Source organism: Primulina huaijiensis, chromosome 16 (genome assembly GCF_012295235.1).
Source record: "Primulina huaijiensis isolate GDHJ02 chromosome 16, ASM1229523v2, whole genome shotgun sequence".
In the NCBI taxonomy this organism is placed as follows: domain Eukaryota; kingdom Viridiplantae; phylum Streptophyta; class Magnoliopsida; order Lamiales; family Gesneriaceae; genus Primulina; species Primulina huaijiensis.
Window position 1 is genome coordinate 18,646,500 of NC_133321.1, and position 22,428 is coordinate 18,668,927.

Here is a 22,428-nt window from a genome sequence, read left to right on the forward strand (position 1 = left end):
ACGAAAAAGGAAGAAAACCAAAATAAAAATAGAGCAATGAAATAATTATTAAATGACATAATAAGTTATGATAAATAAGAGCTATTATTAATTAGTAAATTTCCAAATATTATTATTATTATTATTATTATGTTATAATAAATACACGATATATATAAGCATTCAATAAATATATATAATATAAATTTAGCACTAACTTACATAAAATATGATAGATATGATGGCTTACCATAATCTCTTGGGGTCCTGCATTTGTAACACTCTGTCCTGCTAGCATAATTGTGCACGCCACATCCCATTCCGCTGAAAGAATGAATTTATATATACAAAAATTCACGTGAGACTGTCTTACGAATCAATTTTATGATACGAATATTCTATTTGTATCACTTATGAAAAAATATTATTTTTTATTTCAAAAATAGTAATTTTTATTGTTACTCATTCATGTATTAGATTTCATACTTCAGACATAAAAGTACTTACAAAAGATCATCTTACTAAAACTCGAAACAAAAATATATTTTCATCTTTCAGAAAATCAGAATTCTTCAATAAATATATGTTAGTACTACATTTAATTTACAAACCTTGAGCAAATCCAGTCGCCATTTTTCCAGCCAGGGATGGCTTCGTATCCGTAGCCAGCAGACGCAACAACTGCCGCACCATACCCATAATAATCCTTCAACGCTCCACACTTAAAGCAGCTTGTTCGGCTTGCGTAGTTGTGCACACCACAGTTCATGGCGCCGCAATACCAGTCTCCGGCTAACATTTCTGTCTTCTGCAATGCGGCGGCGTACGAGGAGACATCAGATTCTGTAGCGTACTTGGGACAACTACAACGTTGGCATGAGTCACGTTTCTTGAAGTTGAGGTGATGGCATGCACCACACATCCAATCTCCTACCCTGCTCATTCTCGTCTTTAGATATCTTTTATTTTACCTGTCAAGATTGAACTTAATTATAAGCTATTGGTTTGTACGATGAGAATAAATTAATTATCAAGTTTAATGGAGTAGATCAAATGTGAATATATGTCTTTGAAATGAGTGGTGGAGTCCGGTGGCTAGCAGGACAACCTCTTAAATTTAAAATTTTTTATATAATCAAATGTATTTTTCAATAGCCAAAAGATTGATGCAGGCCCAAGAAACGTAATCAACTACTCACCATGGTTTCATATATATATGTATATGCTGATCAACTAAAAAATGGGGATATATATAGAATCTTGAAAACACCCAAAACTTGATGAGTATTTTATTTCGAGTTTTGACAGTGTAAAGCAATGGCAAGCCCATTAACATGAAGGAAGTCGATCAAAATGAAACAAAACAAAACAAAATCGACCAAAATCCTGATTTCACCCCTAGCTAGTTCGATCACCCTTGGTCAAAAATTATTTTTTCCTCATTCCAATTCTCGACAAAAATCATGGCCCTCTCCTTGTTAGCATGTTGTTCAACTCTATATGTTGGTATATCTTCAAAGAAAGACAAAAATTGTAAATATATACATGAAAGAGTGTCTTACCTCAGCCAAGAAAATGAAAAGTGTTTTTAAGAGTATAAAATGGAAGAGATGGTTTTGCAGATATCGTGAAAGCTATAGAATTGGTGAAGGGGATAGTGTAATGTATTACAAGATCTTGAAGTTGGTGAGTTTTGAGAATGGGATGCGAGCCTTATATATATACAACAATTTGTAGGGCCCTGAACAGTCTTTTCCTCCTTGAGTTTCCTTAATATGGGATCCCAAAAGCGAATTTTTTCTCGGGTAACTAAATTTCTAAGAAAACGAAGCAGTGAAATATATAATGCATTGATCTTTTTCTAGATCACATGTATGAATATTCTTTGTGCATGAATTATTGTGTTAAAGAAGAATATATAATTGCTTTGAAATGCTACATATTCTGTGCCCTTTAATTGTGGGCAGGTTCTATGAGGGGAAGCTGTTATTTAGTTGTGGGCACTCGAATACGCAAGGGGTGTTTGACACGGATATATGCATGCAAGCGTGGATTCCAATTTCCACATCAGTTTTTTCCATCAGGTCTTATTTCGAATCTTGGGGGACATGATCAAGTAAAGGGGGAGAGTTTGAATCTCTTAGAAATTAATCAGACAGCTTGATCAAGGTTATGCAACATTCAATAGCGCGCGTATGGGATTGAACATTATTCGTTTCACACAGAATTAAAACTAAACTAAACCTTGTAGATATTTCGATCATCTGTGTTATATATATATGCAACGGCATCAATAAATTCATGAAAATAAATCATGTGGACTCAATTCTTGTTCCGATTATAGGACCCAAAAGTAGCACAGCACAACACGGTAGATCGTGACTTTGTCTCGGTAACGCTGGTATTTGCTGCTCACCAATGGCAAAGGCCAAAATGCATGTGATCACATGTAGGGTTCCCTATGTCGCATGAGAGTCGACGCTCCTGCAACGATCTACGCTTACTCTATAATGCACGATCCCATTCATTTACTTTAGTCTGACTTATGACAAGATCGATCAATATTGACCACGACTTAATGCTAACACATTGGTCTCTTTAGCCGTGTCAATATATACTACATGCATGTGTATTAATTACATCTATCTTAAAACCGAAGTCCAAAACAAGAAAAAAAACTCAATTACATCTAAGAACATCACAACTCACAAGTACTTGTTCTTCGTTATCTATTTTAGTTTTACGTGGAAGGAAATTAAATTGTTGAGATGGTCAGGAATCAATTCCTTATATTTAGTGCACATATCCATTGACAAATTCTATTCTTACTTGCATGGTCAGATTCCCTTTCACTTTTTTGTTGTTGCAATAATTCAAAAGCTATTTGAAGATGAAATGTGCATGTCCTCCACCGTCACCCATCCTTGTGTTTGAGTATTTGAATCCATCGATCAGATATACCTCCATTCCCTTTCAATTTGACATTCATCGATTGAGTTGTCAATTGCTACTTTCAAATTGATTGAATTTTATAATAGAAATGAATAAGTTGGCTTTTTGACTTTTATAAAAATAAAAATTCATGGGGTGGGCTGACTTATGAAAAACTCAAACAAGTACTAGCTAGTACGCTATTTTAAAACTAAGCTTGGGTTAAGCTTTGATTTACTCGTTTGTAAACAAATTACTAATTGAAGATTGATTTACTTTGAGCTTCTACTTAATCGAAAAAAATTATATGAATGAATGCATGTACGCGCGCGCACGCACAAATATGTATATTGTGATCATTATATAGATCGGGGAAAAAAAGGACCTTGATTGAATTAAGTATACGTTCTCGTATATTTGGAAGGCTATATATGGCTATACATTATTGGTTTTACATGATTTGCATATATATATGTGTGTGTGTGTGTGATGGACACGAAGAGTATTCCCATGCACAGAAAGAAACATCAAACATGGGATCGAAATGCGACCATAAAAGAGCAGCCCTGTTGACCCTGACCAGCGGGTCCCCGGTCAAGCTGACGTGGCAAGCCAGGACTTTGAACTTCTTGACTCAAAGATTCGATAAGAGGGAATCTTAATTTATAATCAGCAATTATTATATTCTCTGCACAAAGAACCCGTTTCTCTGAACGTGGAGCACGGATTCATAATTACAACTGCAACCATTTTCTTGCATGTATTTCCAGTTAAATTAGAAAATTATGTCCCATCCAGTTATGAAAGCACGGCTAGCTAGCCGTTCAAAGATGGAAGGAGAGTACTAATTCGCTTCAATATTACTTGCAAGAATCCAACTTCCAAAGAATAAGTCGAGTGAACTGACATAAACTTCTCCAGAAAAAAGCGTAAGTTCGAACCAACATAAATGCAAAAATGTCATCCCATCACAATCCGATGTTGTGACTACTAAAAGAAAAATGATTGCATGCATATTATTGCCATAATTTCACGATCAAGTCTATAGATATAATGTCAAATTCCTCTTTAATTCATGCAGTACTGGACAATCACTCAAGCATTCTGTAAACCATCTGTTGAATTATAACAAATATGTGTTTGGAATACTATTCTATAAAAATGTTTTTACAGTAAAAAAGTAATATGTCTTACACTTTTTTTATAAATATTTTCAAAAACGTTTTACAAAAATCTAATTCAAACATAGATTTAAGTTTTTTCACTTATAAAACATTAAAAACAATTTTAAAATACTTGTCCAAATAAAAACTGTAAGCAATTTGATGATCGAGACAGTAGGTAAAAGGTATGTAGCTAGATGTTCTCGTTCATCTTCAATCCATCCAAGGCTTCGCAAAATGACGATAATGGATGGACCTAGCTAGTTCCGATATAAGACAGTATGTTTTGAAATTAGATATATAAATACTATAAACTTTATAAAATTATTTATATAACTTCATTCATTTATAGTTATATATTAGAATAATATTTTTAATAAGTTATATATTAGAATAAAACTAAAGAAATTTTACATTAAAAACTATTGTCGTAACATTTTTATATTTATAAAGTGACTTCATACTTGTTCATATTCATTTTTTTGCATTAATGTCGGGTATAATTCAGTTTCAGATCACGAGTTAATTATTCAGATAATAAATGTATTTTATTAACTTTAATTGACATAGTCATGTAAATGTAAATGTGCATACAAAATTTGTCCGATTAGCTCTTTTAAAATAAAATATACGTTCAGCAAATAAAGACATCAATTGAGAAATCACACATTTAACAATATCAAAATATATACTTCCAAATCTACTGATTTAAAATTTAAAAATAAAATAAAATAGATACAACATAACACTACAGTTTTGGTCACACAATACACCATCACCATATGTAGTTCATTTGACAAAGAATATGAAATATCAATACACATCTATACCCTACAAAGTCGTTGTATCTGTCAAACTAAAAGAAAACTCACCAAAATACAACAAACTAGCAAATAAAGATATGCTACACATGCTCGGAGAGCAACATCGCATCAATAACATCGCCAAGAAAATTTGCTACACGATACACTTTATTCGAACATTTTGCTACCATTGCTGACCCCACGATCCGATACTTTAACTTCGTTTTGCAGTAACGTCGAGAAGGAAAATTGAATCTTTTGTCCAGTTGTGAATACAGTAGGTTTCACCACCGTGAGTAGAATTCTTACAATACAGTCTAGAAAGAGATGAAATAAAGTAACAATATGGTGCTCGTACCAAAGTTATTTCAGTTCAGCTTCATTTTTAGCTGAATGGGTTTCCACCTGTGGAGCTGAAGTTACCAGGAGCAGAATGAGCAGAATGTAGTCCACCAAATTGTTGGCTTTGTCCAAATGGCCTGGGAAATTTTGGAAGGTGTTAATAAGTGTGGCATATATTATAAGCGTAAATCAAAGGTGAAATACTAGTATTATATCATTTTTGACCAACATACATGGTGGCAGACGCTTAGCAGACTATTGCTGAAGAATAATCTTACCTGTGAGCTGTGCTGCCACTTAGTTCTTGTCCAAAGAATGGAGCTGATGAACAATTAAGAAAATGATGAAACATGGAAAAGGTATACGGCATTCTGCTCCAACGAAATGAAAGGTATTAAGTAGATTATTTACTTGGAGGGGTTGATTGTGTAAATGGTGGCGGCTGAGTGTGCATCGATGATGGATAAGATGACGGAGTACCAAGACTCGAAGCGCGAAGTAAGCCCGACACAGGTGCACTTTTGGGTACCGAACCATGTAAGGACCCCACTGAAGGAAACTGCAGCAAAATGATAAGACAATTTACAAACCTGGGTCCACATTAAAGAATTATGTGAAGCATCCTTACGATATTCTAAAATCAATCAAACCAGAACACAAACATACTGTTGGCGCTGGAACAGGAGCACGCTCATTCCTAGAATCGAAAGGATTTGTAGATCTTGGCACTAGCTGGAAATTAGGTACCGCCTGAAATGAATCAACCCATAGCGTTTGTAAATGATATTCAATTCACTAAACAAAATAAAAACAGTTCAATAGCAATTACTTCCATAAGAAAGTTGAGGGAATAAATGTCCCAGTGGCAAATATCTTAGATGGGAAAACCCTGAAAAATTTCAAAAATACATTTAATACACGTTGCTTGTTAGATGATAAGATGAATCTCACACACCATTTTCTCAATTATGATATAGGCTTAATAGTTTTAGCCTCTAAATGACATTCAACTTTATTTTATTTAACATTGTACTGGTTTTATGGCACAAGCCACTAGAACCATTGGGAGATTTCCTCCATTTTTTACTTCCATCATTGCCATCCAGCCTAACACCAGATTGGCTAGATCGTGAGAAGTATGGTCAAGGTGAGGTAGCAGTACTAGCTCATCCACAGGTAGAAGCAAATTAGGCCATTTCTACTGTCCTGGCGGCCATATGACCTCAAGTTTTCAAAAATGCAGGATGGGGTTTCCCATTGTTTAAGAGCCGATAAATTTCTTGTTAGCACTCAAATGGTTTCTTTCCACTAGGATCATCTATATAAAGCTCAATCAATGGCCCGTAGTAATTGGTGGCAAAATTTGAGTACAAATTAACACATGGAAAGCCTCGACCTTTGCAATTATCATTGATATTGTAGGTAAAGCTGAGGACGACGAAGGACGTTCACAGCACAGAGAATTGGTATTGACAGGTGAGATATGAGGCGGTGTAGGCAGTTGGAAAGATAAGATCCATTTGCTTTATGCAATAACCCTAATTCAATAAGCAATTATATTATTGTCAGTGTCAATGATAATAAGTGGCTGATTGTTGTCAAGGGCGGTTATCAAATTGATTAGGGAGGTAAAATGTATCTTGCTAATCACAGATGCAAAATTCAATCACGCACAGATTTCTTTGAAATAAAAAGGGTGGCATGATTGAGAATAAAAAGATTAGAAAGTTACCATTGGCATGTTATAGTGCATAGGGACCCTAGCAACATATGGGGAACCTGAGTACCAGCCAGAAACTGGAGGTGGAAAATAAGAATTGGTCATTGAAAATAAATCAGCAGGCAGTTCTTTCCTTCCACCATATTTTTCCTCCAATGTAGATTCAGAAGAAAATCCAAAAGCTGAACCCATTAATGGATTAGTAGTGGCTTCTCCCGCTTGAGAAATTGCTGCACCGGGGTGGCCATGGGAAATTGGTCCAACAAGTGGATTCAACGGCTGCAGAATCCCAGGAGACAGATTAAAATTCTCAAGAAGATCAAAAGAAATGGAAAATATACCATGCTTTACTAGGCATACCTTGTCGCTTGAAGTTGCATTGATAGTAGCCACTGGTTGAGGAACAGACAGGCCACTAGCGCCAGGGAACATAGAATCCTGATGAGCATCCGGGATAGGCCATTGCCCTCCAGTGGGAGCATTAGCAAACGAGCTTGTACCATCTGAGGGAAGGAACGATGGAGGAGCAACGCTTCCATAGGTTGACCCAAGAGATAAGCCCTCTGAGCCACTAGAAAGGAAAGGTGATGACTTGCTCGCAAGGGCGGGGGGACCAGATGTAGATACTTCAATTGACAACTCTGAAAGTAAAGATTCCACCGAGTTTGAAACCGGCGTCCGAACTTTCACCTCAGGAAATGAATCAAAATTTGCCCAATTGTTATCACTAGATGTTATCTGCTGCACAGGAGCTGCATTTGTAGGTGAATGTTGTGTTTGAGGGACGGTTGCTGCCACTACAGGTTCAGGAACAGAATCAAAATCAATGAATGAAGCCTCTACTTTGATCATAGATGGATTCCCCTCCAAGGACGCCAAGCTACTAGAGGATACAGTTCTCTGAAAAAGAAACTGTCAGCCAATCATTTTCTAAGTTAAGAATAAGAAGATGAAAATGATTTGGACAAAAACAGCTGTGAATATATAGTAGTTGTGGTAGAAGGATAGAGCAGATAAATTGAAATTAATATCAAGAATACAAGGATGACGTTAATTGATCTCATCTCCCATGAAAGTAAATAATAAAAGATGCTTTGATATAAGCTCCATATAACTGCGCTAAAATCTTCTTCCCCGTGCAACCAATTTTTATACCTCCTGAACTTTATAAATACACAGCGAAATTGAAAGTAGAAAGTAAATCTAGGAGTGTGAAAAGAAGCCATATCTCAAGTGCTTTCAGTCGGAAAAACTCAAAATACCAAAAACTCTTTTTCTTTCAACAATGCAAGCCTAAAACATTGACATGGCAAAGTTCCATCTGGGTGGTGACCGATTTTTAGAAATCGCTTAGACGGCTGCCTGATGTAATATATAGAATTTTTTTATCTTTAAAATTTTTAATTTTTTTAAAAAGATTGTTTGACGTATTTTTCAATCAATTTGTATAGTATAAAGAGGAAAAACATGTCATTGATTTTGAGTTTGAATCCACTATAGAGGAATTCTTGGAGAAATACGGAAATAAACAAAAAAAAATTAGATATTTAGGTGGGAAAAAAACCGCCTAGACGGCTTGAGTTTAAATCCTATATAGTGGAATTTTTGGAGAAATACGAAGATAAAAAAATTAGATATTTAGGTAAAAAAAGAAAAACCTCCTAGGCAGCAGCCGGTGAGTGGCTGCCTGCCGGCCGCCTTTTAGAAACTGAGAAATAAACATACCAATGCACGTGTGCAGGAAGATCTTACCTGAGTATGTGCTGAACCATCGGTTGACTTGCCACCAAAGACTTTTGGAGGAGGTTCAATAACTCGAAGAGTAGTCACATTTTCTCCTAAAATATCTCTAACAGGACGGACCACAGGCGGGCTGGACATGTCTGAGTCTCTTTGATTATCTGGTGATCTACCTCCAAGCTTAGAACTTCCATCAGAATTTCCATCATCGGACCTCCTTCCATTACCAAATTTATCCTCGCGTCTCCAGTCATTGAACACTTCAGCACGAAGAGGACTTCGTCTATAATCACCAGTTTGCTTATTGTCTTGATCATATCCTGGACTTCTTCCACCAACACTAGCCCTATCTTGACGACGCTCAAAAGTTTCCTCATAAGGTGGACTTCGAGAACCTCCTTGATTATTGTCTATCCTCCTATTCCCACTGAAATCCTCAGTTTCTCCCTGGGTGATACCATATGCAGATTAAAACATTTCATAGAGAAACTCTCAAATTTTGCTCTAAGAAATCATCATAAAAATTGACTTTAATATAATGAGGTATACCATCTTTGCTCTCAGAGGCTTTTCCGAGTTCCTCTCACCGGTATATCTTCTATCCACGTAAACGTGCTTGATAAAATCACGTAACCTCTCTATGTTACTGAAACACGTAAATTTAAAACAACAATGATAAATAAAGTAAATATTAACTGAACACAAAGATTCAATTTCAGAACTCGTGCAGGAATATTTCATTGTTAACCTCGCATCAGGTAGAGAATTACGCTGGGAGTTCCATTCCTTTAGATAAATTTCTCTAGCACTCTATTTGGGACAGAACAAACATGAAAAAAAAAAAAGCAATGAGGGACGGGACACCTAAACAAACCCAAAAAATTGCATAATCCTAGCAGAAAGAGAGTGGTTGGTTGTATACCGCGTTGCCCCCACCTTGAAGGGAACTAACTTCTTGTGGGGTAAATTTAGCCATAGATACGGACTTCACTCTGTGTGTGAACTCTCGGCTGCAAATATTTTCAAATGCATATTAACGTCAAAGATACTCATAGTGAAAGTGAAACTCCACAGAGAACAGTACCATTAACCATGTTAGCAAATTGACATTCCGTGATGCAAGAGTGAAACTCATTATGACTTACTGTATTCCGCTGCAGGTTGTGCAAATAAATGTTGAAAAATTAATGCACACATATTGGGGCCCCTGATGTGCAGAAAAGAAAACAGTTAGCTCCATGCACCCAAAAGATTACAGCAGGACAATAGCATCAAAATGCATGTTCCGAAAACCACCACGCTCCTAGGAGTAAATGAATGGGGAAACTCAGCCCATTAAACTTATCCAAAGCACAAAAGGTAAATTGGCATCTATTGAACCACGCCTATTCCTCTGTTTTTTAACCCTGCCTAAGAACTAAAGACACTCAAAAATTTGTATGCTGTGAAATATCATCTAGACTTGTTCCACAATGAAGCACAAAAGAAACACTATTAAAAACAGTAAGATTAAGCATTTGCTGCTTTAACAAAAAGCTACAACTAACATAATCGTACTACTAAAATCTCTTTAAAACGGTACATCAAACTAAGCACCATACTTCGACCGCTTTACTGGCAAGGGTATTTGTCAATAGCCAACTATGCCCCATCTATAATTGCACCTTGCAACTAGTGGGAATCAAAACTCGTTAAATTGCTTTTGATACTAATTGTAACATCGATTATTTGACACTTTAAGAGAAGTTATACCCAATGTTAATATATCGAATCTTTTGGAAAAATAGCTCGACAACAGGATGATAAAAAGCTTAAAACCTCTCATTTTTATTGTTTTTTCAACCAAAAAAATGAAAAATAAGAAAACCCCAATTATGACACCCTGTCTCTGCCGCATATCACCTAAACTGTACATTAGCTCAAAGGCAAGCGATTTAACTGCTCACCGAATACTTGCTCCCAAGTGTCAAAGTCAGATATCACCACAACCTGAACCATTCAACTAAGCCAAAGCCCTACTCCAGAAAATGTAAACGCTAAAATAAAAGTTTAATAAATGGATGTGGTTTATACAATGTTGTCCCTTATTAAAGTAACAATTCGGAGGACAAATTTCTTGGATTGATACATTGAGAATCATTAAACAAACAATGCACGCACTTTTGTCACATACTTTAAGAAAATTCAAGACATAAGCCACCAACAAAAATATCATGGCTATCTTTTCGTTTTTAACTACTTCATTAGTGGCCCATTTTACATATAAGCACCAATTTCACGTCAATTCATAATATTGTATGCTTTCCAAATTATCCGAGCGAACCTTTAACTTTAAGAAACTGGTTCCGAAACCATCCAAGTAATCAAGCATTTCAACTAAGATAACATACTCCACAAAGAACGACGAAAATCCAATCACGGTAAATCTAGAACAGTAAAAGAAGAAAGAACCGTACCAGGGTATTGCAGTTAATACACCTGCGATTCTCAGGAAGCTTGAGAAGATTCCTTATAAACCTCTCATTCTTTTCATCCTCCTTCAGCCTATTCGCCATCTTAATACGCTAATCACACAAATCTCCCCACTTTTCAAACAATCACCGCTGCCTATCACAGAACCAACCAATTCAATCACAGTTCAAACCCAAAATTACCAAATCCGACACCATCAGATCAGGTAAACAAGCAATTTCCCCACTACAAACAGAAAATCAGAACAAGAGTCATCAAAGTTGACTAGTCGCCACAACTTCAAAGGAAAAACCCTTCATCGCCAGGAAAAAAGTAATAAAATCTGATTCGAATCAGTACAAGTACCTGAGCAGCCTGATCGGAAGAAATTGAAAGCGACAATCAAAAGATCAACGGAGCTCAGGCTTTTTGGTAAACGGTAGATCTCGGTTCGTACTTTTACAGCTCGACTTTGGAACGTGGAGATATATGGAATGGTAATATCAGTACAGAGATTAAAAAAAAAAAAAAGACAGCGCCTTTTCGTTGTGAGAGAGAGAAAATGGGACTACGTAGGAATAATCCTATGTTGAATAGGCGAGAGAGAATACAGGGAGGAGACAAGGAACAAACGTGAGGACTTGATGGTCAATTCCAACGCTGTAATGATACGAACAACAACGAATGTGGATCTTAACGGGACAACGATGCGTTTGAACCGAGACGTGGGGTAGATTTTAAAGATTTACACATCGTCGTCTTTTTTTTTTTTATAAATTTATATAATATAAAAAAAATTTATTTTTAATACATATCATAAAAGGTACCATTATTTTACGAATATATCATGACACGAATTAGTTATTCAATTAAGTCCCATATATAATAAAAAATTTGTTGAGAGACATGTAAGCAATTTTATGAGCAAGAGCGTGGCCAACCTGATTGGTTAATCTAAAAACAAAAACAAACTGACATGAAGAAAATTCAGTAACCAAAAATTTACAATATTATACAATTAAGCATATAATAGAAGAATCTGACTACAAACTATTCAACGGTTCAATGACCAAAAGAGCGTCAGATTCGATGAAGATATTGGGGCAGTCCAAGGTTTTAAGCCAACTTAGAGCTTGTTGAATGCTCAACGCTTTCGCAGTAGTGGGGCTAAACTGTCCAAATAGAATGCCATAAGATGTATCAATTACAATACCATGAGAAATTTGTGCAATGCAACCGTAACCAAATCGCCAAGAGCTCTCAAATATAGCAACATCAACATTACACTTGATAGCACTATCTGGTAAGAAAGTAGCCACATAATTTAGAATAGATGGTTCCTGGTTTAAAAAATATTTGACTGGACCATATCTCATTCTAGAGCCGCGGCTGAACTTGGGTGGATATTATTATTATAGGAACTGAAAGTTATTGTAGCATAAAGAAAATAGAGAATTATTTGAGCTTTTATGGGCTCTGTATCTTATATGTTATTGGACCCTATCTCCTTATTTTTGGTCCAAAATTTTATTGGCCCAACAAACAGTGTATCCATCTCATTTAATGAAATTTTCAAAAAAATACTCTCTATGTTTTGCTCTCTTACTAATTTGTTAGGAATTCTTAACTCATTTAATTTATTTCAAATTTATCGTGTTTGTATATTAAAAAAAAAAAAAAAAACTTCATGTAACATATTGAGTCGATATATATAGATTCACTCATATTTTACTTAAACTCGAGTTTGAATTCGACTTTTTCAAAGTCCATCTGTGTGATTGTTTTTATTCGTAACATTGCTTAAAACTTGTGGATCCGTCTTAACCTCAAAATCTACATATTATAGAAGTTGAAAATATCGATTTCATGTAAATGGGTAGAAAGAATCGAAATCATTTGCTCTAATTTGAATAGCCATTTAATTTCTTTTAAAAATAAAAGAACGGAAAAAAGCATTGTCACTATTTTTATTGCCCCGTATAGCAAAGAATGTTATGGAAATTGTTTATTTATGGCGGAAAAAAGCAAGTTTCTGAATATAATAATAATTTTAAAAACAGAGGTTAATGGTTGACTAGTTAATTTGTAGGAAGTGCATGACACAATTATGATTGGAAATTGCACATATTACGGCTGATTTTAATGCAAAATTGGAGCGTCTCGTTGTCGGCGAGTGATAAATTAAATGAAGTGCCCTCTGGTCAAAAAGCCACACAAAATCCTTTATATTCACTATTTCTTCCATTTTTACATAATTAAAAAGATTATGTTATAATTTCATAAACATGGTGTGTGAATTTTAATATTATTATATATATATGTGTGTGTGTATATCATTATATTGAGTATTTTTTATTAAACGACAAAATAATATTTGACATGGTATAAAATGAGTTTCNTATTAAAATATTGTCAGAATATAGCAAATAAATAAATAAAAGTACAAACATAAATTAGTGGTGGCGACGTATGAATTGAGAGTAATTTTTTGTGTCGGTAACATTTGTGGCAGATTGTCTTTAATGGTGGCTGTTGCAAAAGGGTACACTACAGATGAGCTATACTTGGTGTATAATGTTGATTTATGATAATACACCCAATCTTTAAAGCTGGCTCAAAGAATTGAACTTTGATTTTTTAAATCTTTCAATTTTTTTATCTGTCCAGCACGGGTTTAACAGTCGTAGATCGTCAATTCTTCGAAACATTTAAAATAAGTTTTTTACAAATACCACCTTAAAAAAAAGATTTTTAAGACTGAGATTAGATCTTGATCAATTGTAACAAGTCTTTGTCTTCATAAAAAATACAAAAATAACAAATATTTCATTTATTTAATTTATTATGTAATGATCCGACGAAAATAGCATACGAAACATAAATGAGTATTTGTAGCCACTCACACACACTTCACTTCCCAAAAGTGTCCACCATCCAACATTACTTGGCACACAATAATGGTCTCAAATTTTTTATTGGTGAAAATTTAATTACAGGTTGACATATACATACAAGAAAGATGTAACTATATATAAAAAAGGAGGGGTGCATTTCCATTTTGCAGAGATGAAACTGGAGCATACACGTATAGGGGAAGTCTATGGATCTTGCAAAAATGAAAAATGACACATGGTGTATTGTTAAAATCATCATCATCTTTATTATCGTAAATATTCTATAAATGGGAAAAAAGAAAATTATAGTATGACATAACGAGTAACAGCGAAAACTCCATCACAGGGGATGGCACACAGCTAGCCATTCTTGATTCTTGATGTGGTTCTCTGGCTATACATACACTTCCTGCAAAACCTAACTTTATTTTTCACAACGTAATTCATACATAATAAATAAGGATTTACATTTCGTCTCCATTCTTTGATCATCACTTTTCTTGTTTTTTCAACAACCAAGCTTCAAAACAATTTATCAAGAATCAATCCTCAATGATGCATTACACATATTCCCGGAACAATATGCTTTCGCTTAATCTCTACTTTGATCTTGTGTGTCGTTTGTTCTCATCCCAGAAATGAGAATCACGAGTGCCACTAGACAAAGGTGAGCCCTTTGAGAAATGAGAAGTGAATAAATAGACGTGTTGGTGATTTAGGGAGTGTTTTGTGAGTTCTGGGGTATGGTGGTTTAGAGGAAGTCCCTCTTCAAAAGACTGATCAATAGAAGGGCGGTGGGGGTGGGGATGCATACGATACGCCAACAACAGGTGGCAGTGGCCCTTCATATATTGGAGCTGGTGGAGGGGGTGAAGGTGATGGTGGCGGAGGAGAATTGTAGTGATATGGTGGTGGGGGTGGCGGTGGAGAATTGTCGTGATAATGAGGAGGTGAAGGTGATGGTGGAGGCTTGTAAAAATATGGCGGTGGAGGCGGATGTTCTTCACATGGTGGTGGTGGAGGGGGTGGTTCTATACAAGGTGGTGGAGGAGGAAGCTCAATAGGCGGGGTTGGTGGTGGTGGATGGTGTACTGGAGGGGGTGGAGATGGATACACATATACGGGAGGTGGAGGGGGCGAGTATAGTGGGGGAGGAGGCGAGTTATACAAATAAGTAACTGGTGGCGGAGGAGAATGCAAAGGCGGTGGAGGTGGTGGGCTATTTGGAGGTGGCGGTAGCCACTGACAAGGCGCATAAATAATTGGAGACGGAGGCGATGGAGGAGGTGGTGGTGAGTAAACTGGCGGTGGAGGGGATGGTGGTGGAGGAGGTGGTGAGTAGACAGGTGGAGGAGGTGAAGGTGGTGGAGGAGGTGGTGAGTAAATAGGCGGAGGAGGAGAGGGAGGAGGGGGTGATGGTGGCGGGGGAGATGGGGGAGGTGGTGAGTAAGTAGGTGGAGGAGAGGGAGGAGGGGGTGATGGTGGCGGTGGAGATGGGGGAGGTGGTGAGTAAACAGGTGGAGGAGAAGGAGGAGGCGGTGATGGTGGTGGTGGAGATGGGGGAGGAGGAGAATAGACCGGGGGAGGAGGTGGGTAAACAGGCGGAGGCGGAGGAGAGTAAACAGGAGGTGGAGGTGAAAAAATCGGGGGAGGAGGTGAAGGTGGCGGTGGTGAATAAACTGGCGGAGGAGGTGACTGCACCACCACGACGGGTGGTGAAGGAGGCGGCGGCGGCGGGAGAGAAGGAATAAACGGGTGACACTTGAAAGCCCCACAATGAATTTTCTTAGACAAGAACAATTTACACTGTCCCGGGGACCTCTGTGCGGGCCTATTAGGCAAACAATTCCGGCGGTCATCAAACGCCGGTAAACCCAAACACACCGGTGGCTCGCCCGTGAAGAAATTATAAGCATAGGTGAAATTCTCCAAGCTAGGCAGTTCACAAATGCTCGCCGGAATCTTACCCGAAAACATATTATGTGCCACATTGAACTGCTCCAAACTCACCAGTCCACCGATACTCTCCGGCAAAGTGCCCAACAAGCCATTATTGCTCACATCCAATACAGTCAAATTCTTCAACAATCCAATCTCACTCGGAAAACAAGACCTCAACTTATTGTCCATAAATATAATCTCATTAAGATTACTCATATTTCCAAGACTCGCCGGCAGGCAGCCATGGAATCTGTTGTTAGCCAAAACTATAACAGAAACAGGGGAGTTACCGAAATTATCCGGCAATTCAAAAGCAAATCTGTTGTGGTTGATAAATATAGCATCTAAAGGCTTATCAAAAAGCTCGGGCGGAACGGTACCTTCAAACTCATTGAATCTTATATCCAAATAAATCAACTTAGGCAAGCTTAAAACAACATAAGGGAATTTCCCAGCGAACCTGTTGTTGCTCAAATCAAGCTCGAACAGTACCTTCAAGTTCTTGAATTTCTTCGGCACAGTCCCGCAGAATCTGTTGGAATTGATGTGAAAGAGACCCAGATCTGTGAGGAGACCCAGCTCTTCAGGAAGATACCCCGCAATGTCGCCGTGGTTAAGATCGATACCAGCAACCGTAAGGATTGAATGGTTGTCAAGTGCAGGAGCACAAAACACCCCTTTATACCCGCACACGTTAGATCCAACCCAATTGCCAGTCAAGTTGTAGGGATCTGAGAATATGGCGAGGTTCCAAGCTTGTAAAGCAATGTACGCATTTCTTAGCCTCGGGTTATCGAACACCAGCGAAGGGACAACCTTCACATGTTCTCCTCTATCACCGAATTCATCTATGTAGTAGAGAAGTTGCCGTCTTTTGATGTAAAGAGCTTCCGAATCTGTAAGCGGTCCATTCCTGCTGATTTCGACATTGGAATGCAATGCATGAGCATGAACATGGCCTGTCTCCGAAGAAGAAAGCGACAGGAAAGGAAAAAAGAACAAAAGACTGCTCAAATACAAAAACCCACTACAAGAATTGAACTTTCGCTTCATTTCACAGAACCAGACATGCAACAAGCTTTTTCTGAGCTTTTCGTGTTTAGTTTCTGAAAATGTAGTTCTTGCTCTCCTTCTGCTTAGAAAGTGCAGATCTGAGAGCAAGGTATGGGCGGAAAATGAAGGTCGGATATGGGATATGGGATATGGGCGGGGGCGGCAGCGGCGGAGGCCGCGGAGGCGGTAGCGGTAGAGGAGTGAAAGAGAAAAAAGAGCTACTTTGACTTGGAGATAGTATGTAAAGGAATATGAGAGAAACAAACAGCTTACAAAGCTAAATACTGGACAGCTAAATCACAGCTCAAATCCCACTATATTATATATACTCACTAACCCTCTCGCTATCTCTATTTCTATTTCTAATTTATTTATAATATAATTTATCATAATTATTTATTAAAATGAAAAAATATAAAATAAATTTAAATTGTCATTGAATAATATATATATATATATATATAATAAATTTATTATTTAAGAATAGATAGTTTGAAATTTTGGTTTTGATTACAATCGATCAACATTATTCTAGTCGATGTAAGAGTCAATAACCTTGTTGATGTTTATTTATGATTTCAATATTTATACAAAATGTTCCAGAAGATGACTTTTTTAAAAATATGATACATACATACATATTTTATTGTATTCTAATTTGTAATTTTTCCGTAGGTGTCATGCAATAGAACAATTTTTTGGGCTATTTGATTTTTAATAAATGTTAGTTTTTTATAAGGAAATAATGCTAGATATGTGGAAGGTTCAAAATGTAGTATAATGAGAAAATTATTCTCAATAAAACCCGATTTTGTCTATTGTTTTGTCATTATTTTTCAATCATAAAAGAAAAATTATTATTGGCTTAAAAGAACAATTGACGTAAAGAATGGGGTTCTGAATTACTTACACAAAATTTAAAAGAAAAGGTGGAGGAAATCTCTACATCCACAAGTTCTTTCTTAATCTATACGCACATATTCTATATACTAATGACAATAATTTCAGGGGAGAATATTGCATAATTGCATATATAACATTTTATATACTATTTCAAGGAAAAAAAACATATTATATCCAAAATAAAATTTATTTCTAAAAACTAAATATATATGTATTTTATATTAATAAAAATAGATAATTCATCATCTATATATAACTCTTACAATTTAGAATTATTAGATAGATGATAATTGTAAAAACTATCTATTTAAAACAAATTTAATATAAAATATAAATATCGAGAAATTTGGTATATTAAATGAGGAAAAAGAGAAATAAGAGAGGATAAGTCCCCAACCGAATGTAGGCAACTTTATTCAATCTCAACCCACATATTAATAAATACTCAACGCGCTCCTAACGTAAAGCTTATGATATGTACTCAAATTTTAAATTCAGCTTCTTTACTTTATTATAATTATAATAAATAAATATATATTATTAATGTCCGTTACTTGTGTGATATTTTAAATCCATATCAATTTAATACTGCATTTATTTTCAAATTTCAATTTAATAAATAAACTATATTATATTTTTGCTCTCTAATTAATGCATATGTTCCAATTTTTCATCGTATTTTAACAACACGAAAACTTTTGTCAGACAGTTTCACGAGTGAATTTTGTGCGACTGGTATCTTATTTATGTCACTCGTTAAAAAATATTAATTTTTTATTATCGTAAATATGAACATTATCGACTCATATTATAGATAGATCGTCTCATAACAAATCTATTGTTTTCACAATTTAATACATTTAATATTTTTTTGTTGGTTTGGTTTTAAATTTATTAATGTGTATTTAAATTTTAACATATTCTAGATTTAGAGTATGTGGAAATGGTATAAAGCGTGGAAATGGTTGGCTGGCCAACTGGATGGATTTTGGATATTTAAGCCTGTTGAGGCTGAGCCCAAATTGTTCGTTTCTTTATCTCTGTTACCTTTTTGGTGAAAATGTTATATTCCCTTTTGATTTGAATCTGGACAATATTTTGAATTATAATAGGAAAAAAAGTTAGTAAAATGTCGATTTTAAATTATCTGACTTCACCGTTTGTGTTACTATTGTTACAGTTGCATTTGGACATATGGATTTGAAATCTATGAATTTCGATTATATTTTTATCGTTAACGATGAAACAATAATGAAAGCATAAATAGATACATTACTTATCTATTCTATTTTATTAAAGTTGAGGACATGATAATAACCACCTAAGAAGTACACCAACTTTTTTTTTCCAATTTTATCCTTATATGATACTAATATTACACTTTTGTTTTTTGTTTTTGTTTTTTTAAATTTCAACACACACTTTTATTTTTATTTTTTTATTTCAACAATTCATATATCTATTTAGTCCTTCCATAATTTGTCAAATTTCACTTTAATCCATCGATAGTGATAAAAAAGACTGTACACACACGCATCGCGTGTGCAGAGTAACTAGTTTACATAATTGTAACACTGAGTAGAATGAATTTCAAATACATTCAGTATTAGGTAAAATTGAAATCCGTCATAACTAATATAAAAGATGTGAATTTAAAGTTTATGATCTTCTTTCTTTAAATTACAAAAATACAGTTGAACATATTTGAAATCCATCGATTCAAATACAACATAAGTTTATTTAGTTCCAATTTTTTAAATGAGACGGCATTATTGAATTTAAATTAATTAATGACTCTTGAGCTTTTTAAAATATTTTTATTTAACAAAAAAATAGAGTATAAACGTTATTGAACACATGCAACCATTCAATACATATATGCAAGTATCTTCCATTTTCAAAAGTTTTATTTGTTCGGTTTTGATTAAAGCAAGGCTTGATTAATTAAATAAATTGTATAGTCATGTCAATCAGATTTAAAGGACAATTTCTTTGATTCAACTCACCAATATGTGTCCTACATATCTTAGTAATGGAAGATATTTCATAATGCCATGATCAATCCAATTCAATATTTTTGTTAATGAAATGCTATGTAAGGATACTACCCTATTGAGATATTCAAGTGCCCACATTTATCCATACGTGTCGTATATTGATTTTCGAGTGGATCTCGTATCTATTATTAAATATTTTTCATTGGATACGTTCTTTGGATAGTAGTTTATAGGTACCATGAAATTTCTTCTGTTTTTTTAAATGTCCTTATTTTTATACATTGTATTTTGTTCATATATGTTGTACTAAGTTTTCGTAATGATATTATATTAAATATACCATGATCACCGCGATCATTTCACCGTCAGACGTTTTGAATATGTTTTATAGTGGTTTATTTAGTTATATTTAAAATTTCGAATCCATCGATCCAAATTGTAATTTGGGATTTCATTATCTTAGTTTAGAGGATTGAGAAGAGCCCCATTTCAGCAGGAGTTAAGAAATAGGGTAGGGTGGGGGTGGGGGTGGGGGTGGGGGGATAGAGGATAGAAGCACTGGCCAATGTTGGGTGGGAAGGGAGAAGCTCGGGATATTACATCTCATTAGATTTAGGAGAATCTGATTTTACAACTTTTTTCACACAAAAAAACCAAATATCAAAATAAATATCTAAAACCCTATATATTTTCGTATAAATTAGAAAATCGATCATGGTGGTTTCGATTAGTATTATGATAATTTTGTCTGTCACAACTTAAAATGGTTAAATAAGAGTTAAGTAAATCAAACACCATAAAATCAAGGGACATATTCATTTTCAATAATATCATTTACAAAAAACTATCGTCGTATCTATTATATTATAAAAATAATTTCACAAAAATCCTTGATATTGTCTCACGAGTCAATTTGTGAGACGGGTCTCCGATCAACTTGACAAATGAAAAAAATATTATTTTTCACTATAAATAATGACCCGATCAATCTATCTCATAAATATACATCCATAAGATGAGATCATCTCATAAAAAAAACTTACTCAAATAACTTTTATATGAAATATTGTTTCTGTTAATGAAATGTCCATTAATTGCATTACTCAGTAAAGAAAATTAAATTTTGAAACAGGAAGATGCACCGACGGTAATATTATAGTTCAACAAATATTGTCAAACATAAAAGTATAGGACAGCACGTCTGAAAATAAACCAACGGTAACTTCCGTAACTCCCCAAATTCAATGGAACGTCTCCTTCAAGTACTTATGTTTTTCTCTTAAATTTTAAAAAAAAGGTACTTGTCTTTTTTATTTTATTTTTTTAAAGTTTATTATCGAAATAGAAAGGGGAAAAAATATAATATTGTTGGTAACCATTTTCTAACCGACAATTGTAATTTTGTTTGTCCATGTCAAAATTCATCTAAATACATTTTAATAATTCGGTAATCCACCAGATGCATTGATTGTTGGACGAAAGGAATGACAAATCAAGGTTCATTTACTTATTTCTAGAAAAAAAAAAATATGTATATAAGTTTCCATCTCAAAGAATACATCACCTCCAAACTTTATTTTTTTTTATAAATATTAGTATTTAGTATGTTACTTCTTCATAAGATTGTAGTTAAATGTCCAGATGAGCACAAGATAGGATAAGAAGATCTCATACATCGGATGGAAAGCATACCACACAAAATTTAAATATGAACTTAAATTTCTTTTTTTACTTGAATAATGCAAGCACCCTTCTTGGCCAAAGATGTAAGAAAGTCGAATTTTGGAAAATTTTCAAACTAATGTTCTATCAAGAGTAAGTTCGACGCTAGCAGGTGAGTGCTACCCATTTGCTAGATCCAACATGATGGGACACGAAATTAATCAACATTGATCAGTCCCATTTGGCCAATACATGGGCCATGGATTTTGGCCTTCGGGTAGTGGATCGAATTTTCCACCGTCAAGAGTCACAAGACACACTTTTGCAAGCGAAAAGCACAATTTCGTAGCAGCAAACTTGAATCAATTGAATTAAAAGAGTTCAAATTAGCAGCTTCGAATCTTCGATACTAAAATAGATGGAAACTGAGCAGCAGAGTTCATACATTTTTTGTAGAACCCGTAACTTAGACTACGTATAAGTCATGCATAATTCTAGTATTTAAATTAAAATGATTTTTATTGCATGAGTTTCTAAATTTGATTATTTTACGTAGTAGTTTAAATTTTCATCATTTCAGTTATTTCAGTGAGGCCGGACTGGAGTTGGAGTTTGGAGATAAAATTTAAGATTTAGAAAATATTTCCGGAATTTATTTTAGCTAGCAAGTAAGTTAATTTAAATTATTAAGGAGGTTTGAGGATTTATTTAAGCAACTTGAGGTGAGTAGAAAGTAAATTCAATTAAGTTCCATAATTAAGGGGTTAGTTCACTAAATTAATTAAAGGATAGGTAAGGCTTATAAGGGTTATAAATTTAGTAAATAATCAACATTTCCCCTCCATATAT

At 34.9% G+C, this 22,428-nt stretch overlaps 3 protein-coding genes across 5 annotated transcripts; all 3 read right to left on the bottom strand.

The window, feature by feature from the left end:
* Nucleotides 1–182: 182 nt before the first annotated feature.
* On the bottom strand, nt 183–1,682 carry LOC140961982 (uncharacterized). Its single transcript, XM_073420796.1, has 3 exons — nt 1,542–1,682; nt 591–950; nt 183–303 (listed from the first exon to the last, which is right to left on the bottom strand). Exons 2-3 carry the CDS (start codon nt 920–922, stop codon nt 198–200), a joined length of 438 nt encoding a protein of 145 aa, XP_073276897.1. The 5' UTR covers nt 923–950; nt 1,542–1,682; the 3' UTR covers nt 183–197.
* A 3,159-nt stretch (nt 1,683–4,841) lies between these two features.
* LOC140961281 (uncharacterized) lies at nt 4,842–11,756 on the bottom strand. 3 transcript variants are annotated; one of them, XM_073419704.1, is made up of 13 exons: nt 11,496–11,756; nt 11,135–11,285; nt 9,824–9,885; nt 9,601–9,688; nt 9,427–9,488; nt 9,228–9,324; nt 8,691–9,125; nt 7,299–7,838; nt 6,951–7,217; nt 5,885–5,968; nt 5,630–5,777; nt 5,497–5,539; nt 4,842–5,355 (listed from the first exon to the last, which is right to left on the bottom strand). In XM_073419704.1, exons 2-13 carry the CDS (start codon nt 11,231–11,233, stop codon nt 5,262–5,264), a joined length of 2,019 nt encoding a protein of 672 aa, XP_073275805.1. In that variant the 5' UTR covers nt 11,234–11,285; nt 11,496–11,756; the 3' UTR covers nt 4,842–5,261. The 3 variants fall into 3 exon arrangements, with proteins under 3 accessions (XP_073275805.1, XP_073275804.1, XP_073275806.1); XM_073419703.1 differs by having other exon boundaries at nt 11,135–11,375; XM_073419705.1 differs by lacking the exon at nt 11,496–11,756 and having other exon boundaries at nt 4,842–5,131; nt 5,235–5,355; nt 11,135–11,463.
* Nucleotides 11,757–14,266: 2,510 nt separating this feature from the next.
* LOC140961257 (leucine-rich repeat extensin-like protein 4) lies at nt 14,267–17,313 on the bottom strand. Its single transcript, XM_073419664.1, has one exon. It carries the CDS (start codon nt 17,015–17,017, stop codon nt 14,804–14,806), a length of 2,214 nt encoding a protein of 737 aa, XP_073275765.1. The 5' UTR covers nt 17,018–17,313; the 3' UTR covers nt 14,267–14,803.
* Nucleotides 17,314–22,428: the final 5,115 nt, after the last annotated feature.

What these genes read in the sequence shown, in the direction of transcription:
- LOC140961257 (XM_073419664.1), bottom strand. Translation starts at nt 17,017, where the DNA reads ATGAAGCGAAAGTTCAATTCTTGTAGTGGGTTTTTGTATTTGAGCAGT.
- LOC140961281 (XM_073419704.1), bottom strand. Translation starts at nt 11,233, where the DNA reads ATGGCGAATAGGCTGAAGGAGGATGAAAAGAATGAGAGGTTTATAAGG. An exon ending in AATTCTCTACCTGATGCGAG is followed by an intron (nt 9,325 to 9,426) that starts GTTAACAATGAA and finishes TACGTGTTTCAG; the next exon opens with TAACATAGAGAGGTTACGTG. An exon ending in AGTGGCAGCACAGCTCACAG is followed by an intron (nt 5,356 to 5,496) that starts GTAAGATTATTC and finishes AAAATTTCCCAG; the next exon opens with GCCATTTGGACAAAGCCAAC.
- LOC140961982 (XM_073420796.1), bottom strand. Translation starts at nt 922, where the DNA reads ATGAGCAGGGTAGGAGATTGGATGTGTGGTGCATGCCATCACCTCAAC. An exon ending in GGCGACTGGATTTGCTCAAG is followed by an intron (nt 304 to 590) that starts GTTTGTAAATTA and finishes TCATTCTTTCAG; the next exon opens with CGGAATGGGATGTGGCGTGC.